This window comes from Herpailurus yagouaroundi, unplaced genomic scaffold, assembly GCF_014898765.1.
Source record: "Herpailurus yagouaroundi ecotype Mexico unplaced genomic scaffold, PumYag 184, whole genome shotgun sequence".
Taxonomy (NCBI): Eukaryota; Metazoa; Chordata; class Mammalia; order Carnivora; family Felidae; genus Herpailurus; species Herpailurus yagouaroundi.
In genome coordinates, this window is record NW_024412415.1 from 29,399,357 (window position 1) to 29,419,986 (window position 20,630).

Genomic DNA, 20,630 nt, shown 5'->3' on the forward strand with positions numbered 1-20,630 from the left:
TTTTATTAATTTAGCAAACATACACTAGGCCTTTACCATATGACCAGTCCATATATAGCTATGAATCTTCAGGCTCATACTGTCCCCTCTCTCATGTTTAGGCCTCCTATCTGTTTAGGCCTCTGGTTTTGCCCCTCTTGGCCTCAAATGTGTCATCCACCAAGTCTATTCCTTTGTGTTAGGATACCAGGAAAAGTGCTGTACTGGATAAAGGATTAGTGGGCTGGGAAATCTTAAAATTGATGATATATATATATACATATATATATATATGTATATATATATATCATCAATTTTACTTACTCTCCTAAGTAAAAGGACCCTGAGAGCACAGGGAAACCTAAAAACAATCTCATAACATGAACATGAGTTTGGGACTTACCCATAATGACTATAACACAATTACCACAACGTCGATGATTTAAAAAAATGAAAAGAAAACAAGATGGTTACTTTCACCTGCTGACTGCAAAGGTTGCAGCCTTGAATTATCATGATTAAATACTACTGTTCTCTCTTATGAAGCCGGCCCATTGTATCAAACAAATACTAAAGCAACTAGGAGGGCAAGCAAATTCCAGGGAATCCAGAGTCGATTTTTAAGCCATGACTCCTACTCTTATATATTCAGAACAATCTATAGAAGCTAAATATGAAAAGAAAAGCATAAATGTGCTCACTGCCAAAGCCCTCTGTGCTTTGAAAAATCAGAACACAGTGATTTAAGAAGGAATGAAACAAAAATAAGACAAAACTGAAGAAATTATTTTCCAACAGTGAAGAATATAATACTTTTTCATAGTTAATCCTTACATACCATTGCAGTTTCACACTTTAAAAATACTGTTTTTCTTTGTAGTAACTTTGGAAATCCTCCAGTAATCTCAGACTCAATGAGTACAACCACAATATGCAAATAAAAATCTACCCCATCCCCAGCCATCTCATTATGTGAAAACACTAGGTAATGTTCCCATTTTGATTCACTTGGCCATTGGAAATTCACTTTGGCAGGGTTCTATTTATAATGTAATTAACTTAAAAATTGTTTTCTATCTTTTGAAACCAAGGAAGTTACCAAGCATAAATATCTGCACCAGGATGTTTCTTGTAGAGTAACATGTGATTTTTTAAAAAAATTTTATTCAATCTTAGGTTCAAATAGTTTTTTTAAAAAGTCACGTATTCTAACCTTCTACCCAATGCACAAATCTCCCTCACAATATCCAGAATGCATAACCGTTCAACTTCTGCCTGAAAACTGCCTTTCCCCTATGAGATGAGAAATCCTACTGCATAAAACAGCTTATTCCAGTTCACAATTTGTTTTTCTTCCTACAAGAAAGTGTTTGGAAAGAAAGGAAACGAGACATTGTAGCACTTTATTATCATTTGTTGAACTTGTGCCTGAAACTGTTAACATGTGGCCCAGGATAAATGGGGACAGAAATGGGTTACTTGGTGATAGAAGAGGAAGGAGGGAGACCATAATGCACTGCTGCAGTCTTTTAAAAAACTAGATGTTATAATAATAATAATAATGATGATGATGATGATGATACATAATCAGGGGTAAAATGCAAAAATAAAAAAGGATTAATTTAAAAACTTAAGAGTGCCACCACTTTCCATTTCTTTTTTTTTAAAATTTTTTTCAACGTTTTTTATTTATTTTTGGGATAGAGAGAGACAGAGCATGAACGGGGGAGGGGCAGAGAGAGAGGGAGACACAGAATCGGAAACAGGCTCCAGGCTCTGAGCCATCAGCCCAGAGCCTGACGCGGGGCTCGAACTCACGGACCGTGAGATCGTGACCTGGCTGAAGTCGGACGCTTAACCAACTGCGCCACCCAGGCGCCCCTCCACTTTCCATTTCTAATCATACTCTTCAAAGGTAATCATTATTAAATTTTTGTATATCCAATCAGATATTTTCTATGCTCATGTGGACATAGCTGTACTATATACGTATTTCTTATTATACTATACAACCATGACACTAGACTGTTTTGTAAACCTTTTCACTTAAAAATAGATTGGGGCATCTTTCCATATCAGTACATAGGGCTCTATCTTCTTTTCAATAGCTAATTTCACAGGTATAAATATACCATTTATTTATCCAGATCCATAGTGATGACATTTAGATTACTTCCATACTATTCTAGTTATACAAAGCCAGAATTTATCCTTCCTAAAATTTCTTTCGATAATTTCTTTTAAATCATTTGGAATAAACCTAACCTACCATTTAATAGCTCTTTAAACATTTGAAAATCACCATCATATGGGGGAAATGGGAAACTAAATATAAGTGTTGAGCTCTAATATCAGAAATCAATAGGGGAAAGGATTTCCTCAAATAAAAACAATCTAAATGTCTGACAACACAAAATAGTTGGTGGGTGCCTACATTATGGCCTATGAAGAAGATGGGCTATTACACAATTATTAGAAACATAAAGACTCTGCAGCATTACAATAAATGCTGTAATGCTAAATGAAAGAAGATGTAGTTACAGGTAACTTAGATTAACCATGAAACATGTCTGCAAGTGAAGAGTTATTCAAATGAAACGTAGCGGAGTTAGGGTAGTAAGAGCATGGATCATCATTTCTTTTCAAAATATCTTTTCATATTTTATAATTTAATTTCTACCATGAATGAAAAAAAATGATAGCTATTACGATGATCAAGATGATCATCTCAGTTTCAAGGTCCTCTTTACTTTCTTCCCTGATTATCTTGGAGATACCAATCGTCATAGTAAATAATCAGGTCTTGAAATTTCTTGATGGCAAAGTTACAATCAGCCAACAAAGCATGAGGTGTGACTGCCCACAAGAGAAAAGAATGGAATGGAAGGGAAGATGGTAGAGATCAAAGAAGGGACAGTCAGGAAGAGCTCCAGCTTAAATTGTGTTCACAATCATCTAGCGCCACCATTCTATCTTCGTATGAATAGGGAACTGATTATGAATTTCCAGATCATATCATATGGTCAGGGCAATGGGGTCAAAAACCCAAGGTAATGATTAAGACCTGGATATTAAGAAGGAAGAAATGGTCACACTCCCAAGCCAATATAAAAGTTCCTATTTCAGAAATTTAAAGTCTCAGGGAGCCTAGATGGCTCAGTTGGTTAAGCGTCCGACTCTTGATTTCGGCTCAGGTCATGATCTCACAGTTCATGAGTTTGAACCCAGTGTCGGGCTCTGCACTGACAGTGTGGAGCTTGACTGGGATTCTCTCTCCCTCTCTGTCTGCCCTTCCCCCTCCCAAAATAAGTAAATATTAGAAAAAAAAAAAAAAAAGAAATGTAAAGCCTCACAACATGGTCAGAATAGCATTTTTTAATTTAAAAGCATTCATTCCTCCCCCCAAAATTCATCCATTTTAAAGGACTGATTAATTCCTTGAACAAATCTAAGTCACAATGCATTTTTTTTAAACTATTCCTTGTCATGATACCCAAATATTTTGCAAATCACTGGCATATGATGAATAATGACAGACAAACACTAGTGCATAAAAACAACAATTAGATTATTTTGGTCACTGTGTGCCTTTGGCATGGAAGGTTGTTTATTTACAATGCCACATCACCTTGGTTCTGAAGAGAGTGGCATATAAGCTCTGGCTGGTTAAACATTAACTAGTGATGAGTCACATTTGCAGCTGGAACTCACTCTAGAAAAACAGGGAGAGAAATGTTTGTGCTTGTAAGTTAGAACTAGGAGTTCATGCCTTTATTTATTCATTCATTCATTCATTCATTCATTCTTTATTTTTGAGAGAGAGAGGCAGAGCACGAGTGGGGGACGGACAGAGAGAGGGAGGGAGGGAGACACAGAATCCGAAGCAGGCTCCGGGCTGTCAGAGAGAGAGAGAGAGAGAGGGAGACATAGAATTCAAAGCAGGCTCCAGGCTCTGAGCTATCAGCACAGAGACCGATGTGGGGCTTGAACCCATGAACCGTGAGATCATGACCTGAGCTGAAGTTGGTCGCCCAACTGAATGAGCCACCCAGGGGCCCCCATGCTTACATTTATAATAAGACATGGTCAAATCCTGTCTACTTTCTTGTCAACTGATTTACTTTCAAAGTAAATTTCCTTTTTTGGCCATCCTCAGGAAATATTTTTATTAATAACTTGGCAAAAATCTAAAAAGGCAAAAACTTATCAAATCTTCCTAACTTTTTTCTGTCACAAAAATTCTTCCTAACTACCTACTATGTGAAAGAACTGTGTTAGGACCTGAGATAAACTTGAGACACAAGGGTGCAGAAGAGACAAGCCTTGTTCTCGGGAGCTTATGGTCTTATTGCAGGGCTGGGGGATGGAATGTGTAATTACAATTAAAGAGCATTCGATATGTAATCACCAGTAACAGAATCAAGACTGAAAAATATCCCAATATGGCATTAAAGATGTTTAAGTGCTCAAAATCAATTATATTACCACAAAATTCAGAAAGCCTGGGTTGACGCCAACCCATATATATATATATATATATATATATATATATATATATATATATATATATATATATAAAAGAGGTAAAGGTTCCAGTTGAGTAAAACTCCATAAAAACATAAAGGTCAACTAGTGAAATGGCTGTTAAAATAGCTCATCTAAATTAATAGAAATATCATAAATGAGTTGTAATAATTGTCACCATGAAATTTATAAAAACATGAACAACATAACAGCTAACTTTAAGTAAGTTCAGTTCTGGGGGGCACCTGGGTGGCTGAGTTGGTTGAGCATCTCACTCTTGATTTTGGTTGAGCATCTCACTCTTGATTTGGGCTTGGATCATGATCCCATGGTTCATGGGATCAAGTCCTACATTGGGCTCTGCTCTGACAGCAAAGAACCTGTTTGGAATATTCTCTCTCTCTCTCTCTCCCCCCCCCCCCTTTGTGCATGCTCTCTCTCTCTCAAAATAAATACATAAACTTAAAAAGAAAGTTTAGTTCTGGAAAGACAAGCCTCAAGTTATACATATGTCCTGCAAACTAAATGAACAAACATATAGTAAGAAGCTATTGTGAGTAAGAACTCATTTTAGGTTCAATGAAAGGCAAATGCCTATCGTGGCCTTGCTAGGTTAGGACTATGGCTGATTACTGTCACAGTCAGTGTGTAAGACAACTTGAATAACATTGTGTGGCTATTATATAATTCTATATATTCTAGGAAGTGAAACTCAAATTCCTTCAATAGTACCTTCAATAAGTGGTACTTGAAATAAAAACATGCTTCAGTCATGCAGGAAAAACCATCACACTGCAGAAAGCAAAAAGTAGAGGAATGTCTAACTAATGTCAAACAATGAAACTAGTGCTGAACAATTTCATCTTCTGCAAGCAATATCCCATAGGTACAACCTCCTTAGGGTTGGTAACATTTGCTTACTCAAGATATTTTCCTGGAAGCCAGTAAGATATTTCAGAAATTAGATTTTTTAGATAAAAAATAGGCACGTTTAAAAAATATATATAAACTTAATTTTAAAAACTCCTCAAAGGTCTTAGGTTATTACAATAACATAAGCAAGGTCTTTCAAATGGATAAAATGACAAATGTTATGGTATTTCAGAACACGTATTTTAGTAGATCCTCAAAATAGATACGTAGTCTCACTATGATAAAATATTGTTTGCAAATTACCAACCCCTCCTCTTTTCTTTTGGTGTAAAGAAATGAGAAGAGAATGAAATTACCATAAAGCAACACTTCAAACCAGTGTGTTTCAGGTGGTTTGTGGTCACAGTCATGGCATCATAAATCCCCAATCAAATGGCCCTCCAGGAGTCAGAGAGCAAGTAGCTTTAGTTGACTGTGTTTAATTACCTACCAGCAAGCAGGGGAGATACATGGTCTGGTAAAAAAAAAAAAGGTCCAGTAGACAAGAAAATGTGCATACTTTTGGTCTTTCAGCTAAGCTATAGGCTAAGTACATGGAGAAAACAGACTTGACTTACCTGCACTGCCGAGCTGTTTATAAAACCTGTATTCTAAATGAAGCTGTGGAGCACGTGATTTTATTGGTTCCTGAAACCCAAGAAGAGAAATTGTGATCAGATTTAGACAAATAAAAAAATTTTCCATTCCTAGGTTTTCAAAGTAAACCAGGGCCAAGACCACTTAGTATCTTAGAGATGATATCCATATATGATAGCATTTTCTTACCACAATTTCTCTTTGAAAGCACAGCTAGGGAAGGATGAAGGTGAAGTATATACAATCCCTTCCATGGATATTTAAATACACATACTCTGTATGAGCCATCATTCAACACCAGCTCCCTCACCAAGAAGTATTCTTCTGAAATACATTCTCCTAGGAAACCAGATGCCAAACCTTTTAATTAAATACCAGCATGTATTCCCTGCTTGTTTTATTATGAATTTTGGGTGATAAATAGGTTTATTATTCTTAGAAAAATGACATATGCTCAGAAAACAATTTCAAATACACAAAAATTAGGAAGAGTAAAAATAATCTGAGATTCTATCATTTTAAAGAAAAGCACTATTAATGTTTTGGTGAATGTACTTCCAAGTATTTATTCATACACATATTTATATGTAATATATACTCAAAAATATATTTAAAATAAATGAGATCATAGTATATTTGCTCTTCTGTAATGTATCTTTAAGTTCAACAATGTAATAATGACATCTATCCGTGGCCATACATAGCTTTATATAATTTTTTAAGTAGGCTCTGCACCCAATGTGAGGCTTGAACTCACAATCCTGAGATCAAGAGTCACATGCTCTACCAACTGAGGCATCCAGGTGCCCCATAAAGCTTTATATAAATTTTAATGGCTGTAGTGTTTTTGTGTATGCGTGTGTGTGCACGTGCACATGCATACATGCACATACCATAATTTTCAGACATCTTGGACTGTTTTCAGTTTTCATTATTACAAATAAAGCTGTTGGAACATTATATGCATATTTATTTTTACACTTAAGAGAGTTAAAGATTGTAATTGCAATTAAAATATGTATCTTTAATCAATATGATGTTCAAGTTTACAAAAACAGAGTTTTCTAAAGCCCTTGGAGATAAAACAGCCAAATTACCAGGTCATTTTGTTCTACATTGAACTTCAAGAACTGGCTGGTTAATTATTCTCAACTGACTGTATAGTAGACTAGTTAGCAAGAAAATCAAACATTACCCTAGAAGACTGATCTACGTACCCTTTAGGATAGCTATTATCAAAAACGCAGAAAGTAAGCGTAGGTGAAGATGCGTAGAAATTGGAACTCTTGCGCATTGCTGGTGGCAATGTGAAATGGTATAGTTATTATGGAAAACAGTATGGTAACTTCTCAAAAAATTAAGCAGAATTACCACATGATCTAGCAATTCCATTTCTGGATATATACCTGAAAACACTGAAAGTGGAGACTCAAATTGATATTTGTACACCTGTGTTCATAGCGGCATTATTCACAATAATCAAAAAGTAGAAGCAACCCAAGTATCTATCAACAAATGAGTAAACAAAATATGATTACCTTTAGTTCTACACATACACAGAATATCATTTGGCCATAAAAAAGAAAGACATTCGGACATATATTACAACATGGATAAAACTTGAAGACATTGTGCTAAATGAAATAAGCCAGACACAGGGCGCCTGGCTGGCTCAGTCAGAAGAGCATGCAACTCTTTTTCTCAGTGTCGTGAATTTGAGCCCCATGTTGGGTATAGAGATTACTTCAGAATAAATAAACTTGGAAGGGAAAGGTGAAAGGAAAGAAAGGAGAAAGGAGAAAGGAGAAAGGAGAAAGGAGAAAGGAGAAAGGAGAAAGGAGAACGGAGAACGGAGAACGGAGAAAGGAAAAGGAAAAGGAAAGGAATCTGCCAGACACAAAAGGACAAATACTGCATGATTTCACTTATATGAGGTAGCTAAAGTAGTCAAATTCACAGAGAGAAAATTCAATTGTGGTTGCCAGAGGCTATGAGGGTGGGGATGGAGAGTCAGTGTTTAATGGGTACAGAATTGTAGTTGAAGATGAAAAAGTTCTGGAGATGGTGGCAATGGCTGCACAACAATATGAATGTACTTAATGTCACTGAGCTGTACACTTAAAAATTATTAAAATGGTAAATTCTAGGGGCACCTGGGTAACTCAGTTGGTTAAGCATCCGACTCTTGATTACTGCTCAGGTCATGACCTCAGAGTTCCAGGGTCTAAGCCACTGCTTGGGATCCTCTCTCTCCCTCTCTCTCTGCCCCTCCCATGCTTGTGCTCACACTCTCACAAATAAAAACTCTGAAAAAAAATGATAAATTCTAGATACAATTCTCTATCAGATATGTGAGTTTTAAATATTCTCTCCCATTCCATGGGTTGCCTTCTCACAATGTTCAGAGTCCTTTGAAATATAAAAGTTTTTAATTTTTATGAAGTCTAATTTATCTTTTTTCTTTTCTTCCTTGTGCTTTTTGTATCATATCAAAAAAAATCACTGCCAAATCTAATGTCATGAAGCTTTTCCTCCAAGTTTTCTTCTAAGAGATTTATAGTTTTGGCTCTTACATTTAGGTCTCTGATACATTTTGAGTTAATTTTTTACATAGGATGCAAGGTAATGGTTCAACTTCAATGCATGTGGATATCTGATATTCCCAAAAACATTTGTTGAAAAAACTGTCCTTTCTCAGGTGAATGGTTACTTGTCCTCTTTTTAAGACAGGCTCAAAGAAAGGAGATCCCACAGCTTCCCTTGACAATTTATGCTGACGTTTAACACATTTCACGATTTCAAAGGTATTTTAAGTAGTTTATTTTTTTTTATTTTTTTTTTCAACGTTTATTTATTTTTGGGACAGAGAGAGACAGAGCATGAATGGGGGAGGGGCAGAGAGAGAGGGAGACACAGAATCGGAAACAGGCTCCAGGCTCTGAGCCATCAGCCCAGAGCCCGACACGGGGCTCGAACTCACGGACCGAGAGATTGTGACCCGGCTGAAGGCGGACGCTTAACCGACTGCGCCACCCAGGCGCCCCAAAGTAGTTTAAATCTCTACTACCAAAACTTAAGTCTATTTCTCTTTTGTCCTCAACAAGATAAAATAGCTCTTCAATAACCTGTGAATACTGTAACAACTATCCTCAAATTATAAAACTATTCAATCATTTCTTAGACATCTCTTATTGAGGCATAGTAATTTCAATTCCTTTAACCTTTCCTCATTGGTCCTATTGTTTGAGTTCTTTGATCATCTTTGAAAGTTCTTCCTGCACCCACTTGAAGTTTTTGCATTTTTCTTAAGAAATAGAATCCATAAATCACAGAATTCAGAAGTTCCTTGAAGTTATCTAGTCTATCCATTTGCTTCTAGGAAGGTTTTTCTAAATAAATTCAGGCAGGCTAAAATAGTTCATACCCCTAATGAGCTCTATGAAAGAACACATATCCTTCTTTGATTATAAAATCAGCAATCATCAGAGTTGGGAGTTCAAGCTTCTCAAGATTCTTGTAGTCAAAAGAAAAAGTACATAAAGCTAAGTACACTCTAAATAATCACTTCTTTATTCATCTCTCTCTTCAAATAGGAAAGGATCACTCTGGAGAGTCTCCATCTGGTTTTAGATCTTCCACTGGAGCACCACTAAAGCAGCCAATTACAGAATTTGTCCTTCAGAACAATTGCTAATAATTCACAAGAACCCCAACAGAAACAGTGACAACAAATTAATATAGAAGCAGAGGTTGATCATTCTGTATGGTTTTTCTGGAGAAAAATGGAGCAATGAATGAAAAAGCCACAGACCCTTCTTCAAACATAATACTCTAAAACTTCACAGTAGATGCTGAGATAGGAAATATTTGACCTGATGTTGGGTAACTAAGCTAGCAGACTGAAAAAGCAAAAACTCTTTAGAGTTACAAGGCTGAACGTGGGCATGCATATCACATATATTCGGACAGCAGGAGCTTTTCATCATAGATGAAAGTGTTACTCCCTTCAAGCCAACCCCTTTAGCATATAGTTGAAGACTGCTCAGACAACTGAAGCTTCAAGGTGCTCTCCTGGAAGGACTATGAATACAGGACATTGTAAACACTAAATCTACATCTTGTGGCAGGCAGCAAGATTAACAGCATAAAGAGATTTTTTTTTCTTTTTTCTTTTTTTTTTTAACAATTGTTAGAAAACTGTTAAGGGGCACCCAGGTGGCTCAGTCGGTTGAGAGTCCGACTTCGGCTCAGGTCATGATGTCACAGTTCGTGAGTTCGAGCCCCACGTCAGGCTCTGTGCTGACAGCTCAGAGCCTGGAGTCTGCTTCAGATTCTGTGTCTCTCCTCTCTCTCTGCCCCACCCCCACTCATGCTCTGTCTCTCTCTGTTTTAAAAATAAATAAAACATTAAAAAAAAAATATATATATATATATATGTAAAAGAAAGAAAACTTCTGTTAAAAAGAACCTGGGAAATCTTGGTGATGGGGGTAAAGGAAGGGCTCATTATACTATTTTATGTTGTGTATGGTTTTTTAAAAAGGTTCCTCCAAATCTAATAAACAAGAGCCCAAAACAAAGATCTAAACAAAGTGGAAAGAAAACAGTACCAGCAGGGCTTCCTTGTATTTCTGTGCCAGATGCTGATTACATTTCCACAGAGGGCTGGCTATTTGCCAGAATCACAGTTATTCTGGAACACACATGTCTGCCTGAAATCCTAAACCGACAGCAGACGGCTACCTTGCAGGACAATAATGCTTAAGGCAAATTTTGCTGTTACAATGAAAAGAGCTCAGTTACTGCCCTCTTATCTCCCATGGAGAACACAGCCCAACAGCAAAAGAGGAGACCCACAGACAAGATTGCTATCCTACAAAAAGTCTTTATTTAAGATTTATTTCAAAGAGAAATGAGCTCCTGAGACACACCATACTAGATGACATGAGATCTACTTTTAGCCGTTATTCTAGGCCATACAAAGTAGAATGAAGTTTAATAAACTGTAAGTGAAATGCAGTGATCCGTCATGTCAACAATACATTATATAAGCTTATCTAACTAGGTTGACTAGTATGAACTTGGAAGAAGAAATATAGATAGAAAAAATTGCCCCTAACAAAAAGGCTCTAGAGAGGTCTGGATAAATAAAGGGACAGTAACAAATATACAGAATTGAGACAGTATTTTCAAGTGTTTCAGGAGCTACTCCTGGTTGCTAGTCCAACTTACCAAAGTCGTAAAACAGAAAAAGTAAAAAAGCAGATGAGCTAGAGAACACTTTTACAGAACCAAATTCCTATAAATAAAAACTATGGTGGGGCGCCTGGGTGGCTCAGTCGGTTAAGCGTCCGACTTCGGCTCAGGTCATGATCTCGAGCTCTGTGAGTCTGAGCCCCGTGTCGGGCTCTGTGCTGACAGTTCAGAGTCTGGAGCCTATTTCAGATTCTGTGTCTCCCTCTCTCTCTGGCCCTCCCCCATTCATGCTCTGTCTCTGCCTCAAAAATAAATAAACATTAAAAATAAATAAATAAAATAAAAATAAAAACTATGGTTAATTCTTTGATATTCAATCTGAGACAATGGTTGGCCTGCATTGTTACAGTATTACCTGTCTTCCTGCTCCCATTTCTCTAAAAAGAGTTCCAAGTCAACAAACAAAACCCTTGGTTCCCTAGCAGCTACCTGCTCTAAGCCCTGCTTCTGGTCTACATCTTTGCAAAGAAACCAATCTGATAACGTCTGATAGTTGTCTTCACAAAACACCTCTGACTCCTCCATAAAATGACAAGCTCAATCCACACACACAGCAGGTGTGGATGTGGTTAAGTGTAATTTGTTAGAAAAGAACAGCACTACTACAATTATCACAAGATACTTCCTTCAACCATTAACTCCTATCTTCCAATTAATAAAGGCCCAAACTGGCTGCAAATCCTGGGAAACTTACCAGGACAAACATTTACACAGTTTCATAGAAACTAGTCATATGACATATTTCATATGACTAGAAATGATTATGTATCGACCTTAAATATAAAATAATTTTCTCCTAAAATTACTATTCCTCAAAAATAATACACATTTTTTAAGAGGATGCTATCTTTAATGACTAGGTTAGTTATTCATTAGTGCTGACAAAACTAAGTGAACTTTTTGCTTTGAATTTGACAAGATGTGTTTTTCACATTTGACGGATATTTAAGGCAATGAATTGATGATCAGATTTGGGCTTCTACTAAGTATATTAATAAATAAATACCTTACATTTTAAAAATGGATCAGTCAAGCAAAAGAAAATATAACATTTCCAATGCTTTTATCTTTTAAAATAGCACTATGAAAGGTACAAACCACACAGAAATTACTAGTCTTCCAGTAATTTTTTTTCTTCAAGCTATTTTTAATAACTATTTTTTGATGCAACTGTTGCTACAAGTATAGTTGGCATCATCTAACTATAGAGTGTTATACAGTGTGCAGTGATTCATCACTATAGCAATATATGTTGGTTAAAGGAAAATGACTATGTGGGACCATATGCAAAAGAAAAAAACATTACTATTTTTGTGAATGCTTACAACTATTTCCTGTGAAAAGATATGTGAAGGGTGAGGGCACCAAAATATAATTACTACAAACATAGATTCTACTCACCAGTTTGATAGCTACATATTCATTGGTGTAGAGATTTTTACCTAGGGGAAAAGCAGAATGTATATGTTTTAGTGACATTTATTTTGGGAAATGCAAAGCAAAATCTTAGCTTACAGGGTCATGAGAAAGGTCACGTTCCCAACACTATTCACATATATGAAACATGATTTATAAGCGAAAAGCTAAAGAAATAATGAGACCCAGTAAGACAAGAATAGAAACCACTTGAGAATTTGGAAATTTAAGTTAGACGTGAGAACTTAGAAAAAAGAAAACAAGTCTCCTCTCTCTCACACACGTTTTGTTATTTATTATTTCCCGACAACTAAGCCATGAAGCAAACCAAGAAGTGCCAGAATGTCAAAGATGCAGAAATTTTAACTCTTGGCACAATAAACACAAACCCTCACTTTTTAAACTAACAAATGGGAATTATAGATTATTTGTCACTGCCCTAAAACTTACCTACTGTCTGTAAGTAGATGATTCTCAAAGCTGTTTGGCTTTTGCACCACAACTCTAGCTCTTTATATGCAGAAAACGGCTCTCTACCTGCATAACTTAAACATCTCAAGTTCTTCCTGAAATAGTAAGGATTATTTCCTCTCAACTTCTCTACTTCAATAAGTGGAATCAATACTCTCCTAGACATCTAGAGGAAGTGCCTGGAGTGAGGATGAGGATGAGGATGAAGGTAGCAATTACCCACTTTGTGAGCTCATACTACGTGCTGGCTATGTAGCTATCTTAACCTCCCCACCTCTACTCATTCTTAAAGGCGAATTTAAATTCCTCCAGAGTGTTTAGTGTATACCATGTGGTTTAGCCACTGCACTGGACTTCACATTTCTTCTTATACATTTGTCCTATCTTAATCAGCTAGACTATAAATATCTTGAGGGTAGGAAATATTTATCCAGCAGTTCTCTCAATGCCTCATCGACTGTTCTGCACATCACAGACACTCAAAACAAACACTGACTGATGAAAAGTTATCAGCACGTATAATTACTTTTTAAATAACACATAGAAGTAAATGTATTTACACACACATACACACACACCCATAACGTACATGGCTAGATATAAAGGCATGGAGAAGGATATACAAAGATGTACATTAAAGACAGATACCATATGTTTTCAATCTTATGTGGATCCTGAGAAACTTAACAGGAACCCATGGGGGAGGGGCAGGAAAAAAAAAAAAAGAGAGAGAGGGGGTAGAGGGGGAGAGAGCCAAAGCATAAAAGACTTAAAAACTAAGAACTGAGGGTTGATGGGGGGTGGGAGGGAGGGGAGAGTAGGTGATGGGTATTGAAGAGGGCATCTTTTGGGATGAGCACTGGGTGTTGTATGGAAACCAATTTGACAATAAATTTCATATATAAAAAAGCAAATATAGAAAGATATACATTAAGGTATTAAAATGACTATTTCTTAAACACACACACACACGCGCACACACACACACACACACACACACACACACACACAACACACTTTATCTTGGAAACAAAAGGCTGCGTACAATACTATTTTAACCAAGATCTAAACAACAGGCAGCCCTTTGCGAACTATACCATTATACTTTTAATAAGGCTATCAGGTTGCTGAGCACCTTTATGTGTCAAAGAGTACACTAATTTAGGAATAACTTTTGTGTGCAAGTAACATAATAAAGAGGACTTGCCGACTGCCAGAGAAATACCTAAGATACCATTAAAGATGAACAACTTCTTTTTTAAAGAAACCAAAGTAGAAAACAGGTATTTTTTCCCTATATATTAATTGCATTCAGCTTCTAAAAGTCAATTTGTGTTTCTGATTAATCTTCCCACCAAAAACATTTTTAAAAATGTATCTGATGAAATTGTGAAAAGGAAACTAATAACTGGGAGAGGAATAGATGAGGCAGAAACAGCCAATGGAGGGAAATTAAAGTTCCCTGCATGTACAAAATTAAATTTTATTTTCTGTTTAAATAAACAAAAACAAAACACTTCAGCTTAGCCACAGACTTATCTCACACCAGGTACAATTCTGCATAAAGATTTTTCAGGATAGCCCTTCCTGGCACAGTATAAGCATTATTATTGTGACCCCAAGTCAATTCTGGCACAAGGCTGACCCTAAGAACTTAGTATTATTTAGAGACAAACAGTCAATTTCAAATTGTAAGTATGTTTAGGAGTCTTTCTGAATTGGACACACCCTCCCGCCAGTTTTTACAGTGAGAATTCCTATGGGAGTCAGGGGTACCAAAATTAATCCCTCACTCATTTAAAGTATAACATGCCATTAGTGTCGGAGATAACTTAATCTTTGAAGTATATGTGTGAAGTAACAGATCTTTAATTCCATAGATACAACACTTAAAGTGAAGTATGGTAGTGGTAGAAATGTAATAGAGTAACCAACCTAGATTCTGATCTGTGAGCAAGAAAAGAGAGAAGGCAATTCAGGAGTTCTCAGGAAATAAATTCTTTTCTTTTTATCTTCCCTCTACGTCCTTCCCCCAAGAGTCTTAAAAAATGAGTAGGATTTTAAAAAGCTGAAGAAGGGGAGGGGCGCCTGGGTGGCTTAGTCAGTTGGGCGTCTGACGTCTGACTTCGGCTCAGGTCATGATCTCACAGTTTCTGAGTTCGAGCCCCGCGTCGGGCTCTGTGCTGACAGCTTGGGGCCTGGAGCCTGCTTTGGATTCTGTGTCTCCCCCTCTCTATGCCCCTCCCCTGCTCATGCTGTGTCTCTGTTTTTCAATAATGAATAAATGTTAAAAAAAAAAATTAAATAGTTGAATAAGCGGAAAAGGCATCCCAAAGCGAAGAAGATGAATGAACAAACAAAAAAGTGACAAAGTAGATGGCACAGTCTAAGAATGATAGGTGGTCTGGGAGTAGACGGACCGTAAGTTGCATTGTGAGGATCAGTAAGTGGTAGGGACAGACAAAGAGGGGTTACGGTAGAAACAGGGCTAGAAAAGTAAGACTCAGTATACATGAGAAAAGTCCTCAATGCCACTTAAAGTTTAAAACAAAGTTTTTGAGTAGGGTAGTGACATGATCAAACCTGTGTTTTGAATAACCACTTGTGAGGAAACATAAATGACCAATTAAAAAAATAAAAGACCAGAGGTAGGGGTAAGCATTTGAACATTTATTACCCATCATATGCAGATATCAGACATCTAAGATGAGTAACACTCAGTTCTCACCCTGCAGAGACTATAATCTAGCTCCTCACACAGGGCCTTGTACAGATGGCACACAAGTTTATTGAATTAATCACATAATGTGATGAGAGTTAAAAGAGAAATATGAACAAGTCAATAGAGGAGCCTGGATGAGGGAGTATAAAGCATCTGGCCACAAGTGGCACTCACAGTAAGTCTCAGAAGGACAGAGGAGAGAATAAAGGGTATTTCATAGTACATAAAAAATACTAATGTGAATAGTGAGATGGAAACATGATAGAAAATGCACAGAATCTGATATACTGCATGTGGACCGACATAAATGGAACACAAAATAAATGGAGAAAAACGGTGAGAAGTCAAGTCAGAAAGATCCAATAGGGACAGAGTGTGAATCACCTTGAATGCTAGCTTCTTACCCTAGGGTATGCACAACCAAACATATGTGGAGATGTGCCAGGGCATAAGCTATACAAATAAGGCATGCTTTTCCTAGATCCTCACTTTCCTTTGAAGATTTGGGAAAAATCTTTTTTATAGTAAAACAAACTTTTTATATTATAGAAATTGCACAGATTTCTTTTGAAGAAAAAAAAAAGGTAAGAGTTTAAAGAAATCCCAGGCACTTACAGATCTGCTTCTTCCAGAGTCCAGGGCGGGGATTGGGGGTCGGGGGGGAGGTCTCACCAATCAGTGGGTAAGCTTTTTCTCATTTTCCCCATTGGGCAGCCCAGGTTTCACAGTGTGTTTCACTTTCTACAGTGTGACCCTGCCATCTCCCGGGTCCTTACTTCATCCCTGCTTTCTTTCTGAAGTAAGGACAATTACTCCTTGTCCTTACTTCATCCCTGCTTTCTGAGCTCCTAGTGTCTCCAATTCTTTAGTTTAAATAGTGTAATTTATGTTACAAACCCCCCTACCCTTTCAATCTCAGCCTGCTCTGGACTGCTAAGTCAATTACCACTTAACTATCTACTCTCCATCTTCAAAAATTTTATTAACATTTCTCACTTGTTTTCCTCTTCTCTCTCACTTGGTGTGTGTGTGTGTGTGTGTGTGTGTGTGTGTGTGTGTGTGTGTGTCTATTTATGCCTTAAAGAGGTCAAGAAGAATGTTCAACTCATCTCTTTAGCCCTGGCAACATATACAGTATCTGATATGTAATGGGTAACAGAGGCTTGCTGCAGTGAAAACAAATTCATTTAACATTCAGAAGGTTCTGACAAAGTTCTAGGATAATAAAAAAAGAAGCCTAGGTTATAATCAGATATGGATAATCCTAAATGCATATATAGGAGTTTTGGTTTCCTTATTCAGCTTGCTGTGAAACCAACAAAGGTCTCGCGCCACGAGTAAAAGCATAATGGTAAAAATTTTATTTTAAAAATATTAATCTGGCCCCAAAGTATAAAATAAAAGAGAGGAGAATACCTAGAAAGAGGAGAGGAGAATACCTAGAAAGAAGATGAAGGGGAAGCTTTGACAGCAGAACATTTAAAAAATAAATGTTCTTTATGTGGTTATGAGCATTCTATGAGTTAGAATATGTGAAAGTACTTTCTAAACTGCAAAATGCTAGATAAATCTAATTTTTATCTACTTCTCTTATTATTGCAGGGTATTACCCAATAATTGCTGGAAGAAAACAACTTAAAAATATGATTTATAATCAAGGCATTTCAATGAGACAAAACTAATAACCTTTGGAGTACCTGTAAATGTGAAGGAGAAGGAAAAGAGAAGGGTCAAAAAAGTCTTCATCAGTTGAGAACAGAAAGAACCACAAGACGAGGCACTCTGCCACTCTACCATTACGATGCCTCCCTCCAAGTTCCCACTAAACCAAAAAGTAATCTATAATTATGAAATGTTTCTCAGCTTCAACTTTCGTATCTATATAAAAAGTTGGAGTCCCTGGGTGGCTCAGTTGGCTAAGTGTTCGACTCTTGCTTTCGGCTCAGGGCATGATCTCGCAGTTTGTGAGTTCCAGCCCCAGGTCTGGCTCTGCACTAACAGCAGGAAGTCTGCTTGGAATTCTCTCTCTCTCCACCCCTCCCCCACTCACGTTCTCTCTCTTAAAATAGATGAATAAAGAATTTTAAAAATATAATCACAGAAACACAAGGAATAAGGAAGCCTATGTTAACACCAAATGTGATAGCTGATACATCACAGAATGCTGACTTGTGTTTGCTTACTTTCTCTGGGGGCACCAAAAGAACTGAACACATGTCACCCTCTTCCAAAGCAATTATCCTTAATCCTAAGAGGCACTGGAGGTGATGAAATAATTCTCTTGTGCTATGCATCACTCAAATGAATCCCTTTGCCAGAGGCATCAGGAAGACTGAACAGGCCAACACAAAGTGCAGCCATGTAAAAGTCTAGATAATCACTCAGCCACCATCCTCCTCAGTGATATACTTACTCAAAAATTTTGCTCTGGAAGAATTTAATTACAAAGACAGAGGGTTAAAATCCTGCCCATTTAAAATGAATGACTGCTTCAGCTAAAATAGATTTCTTAAATATATACATTTAAAACATATCAATAACAGTGAGAAAGGCACTTTAATGGACAGCAAAATGCCACCGATGAGATGGCATGATCCCAAGCACTCAAAGCTTTTAGTATCTGTTGCACAAAATCCACAATGCTTCCCACGCTCACTTCCTGGCTATGAGTTCTTTTATTGTTAATGGAAATGAAACTGCATTACATAGTAGTTTTTGGAGCTTTACGTCTAAACTCAGCCTTTTGAAACAGCAGCCCTGGATGTGATGCTGCCCATAAAACCCACTGCACGAAGACTTCCTATTTTAGTAAGTCACCTACAGAGACAACATTTACTGTAAGCTTCATCAGACACAGCATTATTTCAAAGAACCAGCAGGCCTCAGTTCTCAAGAGTCACACTGATAAAGGAACATACAGCCTCGGGTTCCCAGTTTAGTTAGATCTCCAGCTGTCACATTTTCTGGTCCTAAAGTGAAAGTAGTACATTTATAAATCACTACCTAGAACTTGTAAAAACAAATAAACAAACAAAAAATCCAGCCAAATGAACTTGAGGTATTTTGTGTTAAAAGAAGAAACTGCTTTTTTGTAACTTTCATTGGTTACCATGTCTATTCAGGGCAAAGAGGGCAGACTGGCCTAGCGCCTCTACTACCCAGAGAACATCTTTTTAAGTAGGTATTATGATTAGGGGTAAGAAGATAACAAATAGAACTATAGCTTTAAAGAAAAGAGCCACAAATGTTTTCCATTTTTACTTAATTCTACTAGTGAACTCGTACACTGTGCAGAAATGTTTCCCAAATGGTTAGCAGTTAACAACAAGAGTAATTTCTCCTTGTGCTATGCTTCTTGAAGGGATTACTTATCACTATTAGTAGCATATTATTAAAAAATTAAATCTTGCTCAACAACACCGGTAATGTTATAGAACATGTTTACTGTTAATATGCAAAAACAGGTCTTACTTATTTATTTATAAACATGTCTATTTTAGGGAATGTTTGTTAAAATGTTTTCTAAAGTGCATGATGAGATCCACTAGTGAAGTGTGAAATAAATAAATACAAGGGGTCCTGACCAACATGTTTAAAAAAAAAAATAGTGTAAAATAAAAAATACAGTATACCACTCTTAGCATGGGTATTATTTCATTAAATGTCTGCTTCAGATATATATACATATTAAATTGTGTATGCAGTGGATCATAGCGTATTCATTTTAGTGTGTCATGGTCAAAAAACAAAAGCCACTAATAAAAACCTGGGGGTACCTGGGTGGCTTAATTGGTGGAGTGAATTCAACCCAAAACAGTAATAAGATACCATGGGAGAAACCTAACCAAAGAGGTAAAAGACTTGTATTCTGAAAAGGGTAAAACACTTACGAAAAAAATTGATGACACAAAGAATTGGAAAGACATTCCATGCTCATGAACTGGAAGAACAAATGCTGTTAAAGTGTCTATACTCCCCAAAGCAATCTACACGTTTAATGCAATCCCTATCATTTTTTTTTTTTTTGGATCATTTTTTGGAGAATTAGAACAATCAATCACAAAATTTGTATGACACCACAAGAGATCCCAAATAGCCGAAACAACTTTGAAAAAGAAAAGCAAAGAAGCATCACAATTCTGGATTTCAAGTTACATTACAAAGCTATAGTTATCAAACAGTATGTTACTAGCACAAAAATAGACACACAGATCAAAGAAACAGAACAGAAAACCCATAAAGGGGACACAACTATCTGGTCAATTAATCTTCAACAAAGCTGGAAAGAATACCCAATGGGAAAAAAACAGTCTCTTCAACAAATGGTGCTGGGAAAACTGGACAGCTATATGCAGAAGAATGAAATTGGACCACTTTCTTTTCTATTACTTAAAAAAATTTTTTTTAACATTTATTCATATTTGAGAGTGAGAGAGACAGAGCATGAGTGGCGGAGGGGCAGAGAGAGCAGGAGACACAGAATCAGAAGCAGGCTCCAGGCTCTGAGCTGCCAGCACAGAGCCCTACATGGGACTCAAACTCACGAACCTGTGAGATCATGACCTCAGCCGAAGTCGGACGTCCAACCGAGCCACCCAGGCGCTCCTGGACCACTTTCTTATGCCATACACATAAATAAATTCAAAATGGGTGAAAGACCTAAATGTGAGACTTGTAACCATAAAAATCCTAGAGGAGAACATATAGGCAGTAACCTCTTTGACATGGGTCATAGCAAATTCTTTCTAGATGT

General features: G+C 36.9%; 1 protein-coding gene across 12 annotated transcripts in view; it reads right to left on the reverse strand.

The window, feature by feature from the left end:
- CSNK1G1 (casein kinase 1 gamma 1) overlaps window positions 1–20,630 on the reverse strand; it is a 165,384-nt gene that overhangs the window by 72,990 nt on the left and 71,764 nt on the right. For all 12 annotated transcript variants that reach the window (XR_005795858.1, XM_040492946.1, XM_040492944.1 and 9 more), the window contains exons 3-4: window positions 12,670–12,710; window positions 5,994–6,063 (exon numbers count right to left, since the gene is read on the reverse strand). Coding sequence is in view for 11 of the 12 variants with exons in the window: in XM_040492946.1 (XP_040348880.1) it covers window positions 5,994–6,063; window positions 12,670–12,710 (111 nt within the window). In the remaining variant the exon portion in view is untranslated. The remainder of the gene's footprint in view (window positions 1–5,993; window positions 6,064–12,669; window positions 12,711–20,630) is intronic.